This window comes from Acyrthosiphon pisum, chromosome A1 (genome assembly GCF_005508785.2).
Source record: "Acyrthosiphon pisum isolate AL4f chromosome A1, pea_aphid_22Mar2018_4r6ur, whole genome shotgun sequence".
NCBI classification, from domain to species: domain Eukaryota; kingdom Metazoa; phylum Arthropoda; class Insecta; order Hemiptera; family Aphididae; genus Acyrthosiphon; species Acyrthosiphon pisum.
Window position 1 is genome coordinate 95,959,603 of NC_042494.1, and position 3,664 is coordinate 95,963,266.

At 31.5% G+C, this 3,664-nt stretch overlaps 1 protein-coding gene across 3 annotated transcripts in view; it reads left to right on the plus strand.

The window, feature by feature from the left end:
• LOC100572870 (serine protease snake) overlaps positions 1–3,423 on the plus strand; it is a 6,826-nt gene extending 3,403 nt beyond the window's left edge. Inside the window, exons 2-4 of one of the 3 annotated variants that reach the window (XM_029487834.1) lie at positions 2,672–2,749; positions 2,872–3,026; positions 3,136–3,423. In XM_029487834.1, coding sequence (XP_029343694.1) covers positions 2,672–2,749; positions 2,872–3,026; positions 3,136–3,258 — 356 coding nt within the window. In that variant the 3' untranslated portion in view covers positions 3,259–3,423. The remainder of the gene's footprint in view (positions 1–2,671; positions 2,750–2,871; positions 3,027–3,135) is intronic. The other 2 variants (XM_029487833.1, XM_003247107.3) reach the window with 2 other exon arrangements.
• The last annotated feature ends 241 nt before the right edge of the window (positions 3,424–3,664 follow it).

Consider the following 3,664-nt stretch of genomic DNA (forward strand, 5'->3'; position numbering starts at 1 on the left):
TGTTCATATCCAAAATCGCAAAAGCTTACGCTGGAGCTACCAGCAACGAACATTTTTCTCTGGAACATATCTCTGTTTCGTTCTCGCATTTCATTTCAAACTTAAATTCATTTATCAGTTTACTAATCGCACTTCTCTCTTCAGTCCTAAATGCTCTTATCGCCAAAGGTACGATTTCTCCTTAATCACTATTGGAATTTTGTCCTATTAAATATTGATCCATTTTTTCTTTTCTTATCTTTCCTTCACTAACATATTATTATTTAATTAATCCGGTTCATCGTTTCACTTATAATCCAACTAACTTATCCAACTACAAGGTGTGTCAAATCTTGTCATCATGTGTTAAGATTCCGGAACGATCTCAGATCTTTAGTAGTAGGTTTGGCGAACGGCATCGAATCCGCTTCTTCGCCGCGGTCGCCGCAGTATCGTTGACCATGTCGGGATTCCGTGCCCAGTACCAAATCTCCACTCATGGTTTACCCGCACCCGCACAAGTCTTCCGAAAAAGTTGATACCAATACCTATACCTATATATGAGTTTAACCACATCGAGTTATCCAATAACGAGTAACATAACATCCATCGATTGTAATCGTTTAAAATGTTATGTCCTGCAGCCTCGAAAACATAACAAACAACTGTCATCGGATTTAATAATATTATAGTTATTAATATTATTGCCCATTTCCATATCACCCGGCACCCGCTTCACCCGGGAAAGTATTGGTACGATTCAGCGCTGAAATTACCGTAAAACATGAAATTTTCGTCTCGTTCGTTTTGTATCTCCTCTTCGACCATTTTACGTTTCAGCCACTCGATTTTTTCGATGTGATTCTTTTCGCGGTGACGCTGTTGGCGCATTAGCATCGTATCCTCCTGGAAGTGTTTCATGTCCAGTGGTTTCATCCGGAACATAGAACAGATTCGTCGGACCGCCATTTCGGCGTGTTTACTCGCAACGAAACACGACTGACCGAAACTTCCTGGAAAATTATTTCCTTAAATGACTAAAAACGACCGATGATAAAAGATTTGATCCCCAGACCTGGTAGAACCTGGAACCTGCAGCAGGCAAGGTTTGAAATCGATTTTATATTATATCTATATAAAAATCGTTAAAATCATCTAAAAAATCAAAAGTGATATCAAAGTCAAGTATTTTTATTTAATGATATATGCTCCCTATACCTTCAAAATGTATATTTAAACCGAAAAAAATTTAAATCGATAGTGTTTATACCAAAATAATAATCGTTTTATATTGTTTATACCCACCAAATACATAATTCGATTTGGAATTTGAAAAAAAAATAATTAAATTTGAAAATTCAACAATATCCGATAGGCGTGTGTTGTTCTTGTTTATATTATGTAGGTATTACCTTAATAAATAACTAATATTTCGTTTTCGAAGATAGACATGTTACATAGCTACGTGAACGATGACAGGTTTCTCGTAGTTATAAATAAAAATAAAAATAGATATTTTAAATTGAAAAATAAGAGAAAATTAATGTTAAAAATCGAATTAAAAATCATGATACATTTAAATCAATATTGTGCAACAATATAAAAATCAGACAATAAATTATAATATTATCAATATATTGTTATAAATTTCAATCAGAAAAAAAGAATATCGATGATTATATTATTATGACGATATGTGAAATTAAATAATCTTTCCAATAGACAATAGGCGCGGTGCACCAATATGACCATCTAATAATCTCCGGATAAAACGTAGGTCAACATTTTTTCACCTCTGCTCTAGTGAATCAATTCTGAAAATTTGGTGCATTGGGCTGTAGTCATGGACAGTTTGAGAGTCAAAGTAAATTTGGCGAAGCTCGATAACCTATTTTGGATTTACAATGAATAAAAGTATATGGAAAAAACATTTTACGTATGGTTTACCTATGCGGAATTTTTAAATAAATGTTTTCAAATTCTTGAGTTTTTTGGTATTACTCAATGTACTTTTTGTACTACTGTTTTCAAATGAGAACCTCCTCCCCCCCTTTCTACTGTAAATTATTTTAGTGGATAATTTTTGTGAACATTTCTATGCACCCACAAAATTCAAAATTCGTATGAGTAGTTTCTTATTTATTAAAATTTTTGTATTAAAAATAGTAGTCCTTAAAAATGGTTTTACAAAAATATAAAATAAACGTAATATTGAAACTAGTATTTATTATACTTGGGTAATTTTTACAAATTATTAATGTTGATGGATTAATATATTAATGAATAAAATGTTCAAGTTACCTAGCCCCCATATAATATTATAAACCCATTAATATGGACCTATTATCCTATTAGAACACAAAGTAAAATAACTCAAAAAACTACTCGTACGAATTTTGATTCTGAAAAATTTGTCGTCCCGGGTAAAATTGCACACTTGCCCCCCCCCCCTTAAATACGCGCCTGAAAGTCCTGCACTTGTCAAAATTAATGGAACTACGCCAATGCTACGACAACCTATATTTTATAATATTGCACAGTTATCTTCGTACCAATTGACAAAATGTAGTTCAATTAGGTTCAGCCTTATAACTAATATGACTAAAAAATTATGAAAAAAATGTTTTACCACTGCAATTTTGCAGCTGATATTGTGACTCATTGATGTTTATCGTTTATTGTCTGTTTACAGATAATGTCACCAATAAAATTGTTTTTCCGTTAGTTGATCAATCCAAAGCCACGGAAACATATTATTCGGCCGCTGAAAGTAAGCGTTAATATATTGTAACAATAATTTGTTATAATAATATAAGCTATAGATATTCCGAAAATAAAAATAAATTATATTAATTGTTATTTTTAATGTTATTTGTTTTAATTTCTAATAAGTGTGCAGCGAGTATTCGAAGTTGATTTATAGTTATATAAAGGATCCAGTATTATTGTTGGGTCACGACCACATTATCAAAGTTAAAGATTGTCACGATGTCTTAACCTTAATCGTTAACGGCACGAGGGCCGACCCAAAAGAATTTCCGCACATGGTAATGCAATAATTATAATAATAACATTAAAAATACGAAATGCATTGATGTTATAGGCAATAGATATGTATTAGTAGGTTAGACATTTATTTGAAATTTTTTTGTTTAGGCTTTGTTGGGTTATAACAAGAACCCCAAAAGTAACGCATGGGCCTGCGGTGGATCACTGATCAGCAATAGATGGATCCTGTCCGCAGCACATTGTGAAAAACTAGATGACAAGTTAGTATGATATAGTAATATATAATGTTAAATCCGCACTCCTTTGACAGACCAGTGACATAATCATTACTGAAAACATTCATTATTTGAGTTTCACGACTATTCGAGTGGGCATGTGAAATTTTATATTCTACAGTTGTAGGTAATTATAGGTACCTACCTACTACCTATACTAATATTATAAATAATAATTGTAATTTTTCATAAATATTTTAATATCGATCATCAACCGTATTATAATTTATATAATAAAACTATTCAAAATAACTATCTTTCTACTTAAAAAAAATATATCGTTTTTCGATGTTAAGAGATACTCAGTTGTGAAATATTTATCTAGACTATTATAGACACTTGATATTCACTCGATTTCTTACGTAACGATTTTCTTATTTTATTGTCATTAAAAAACGAAT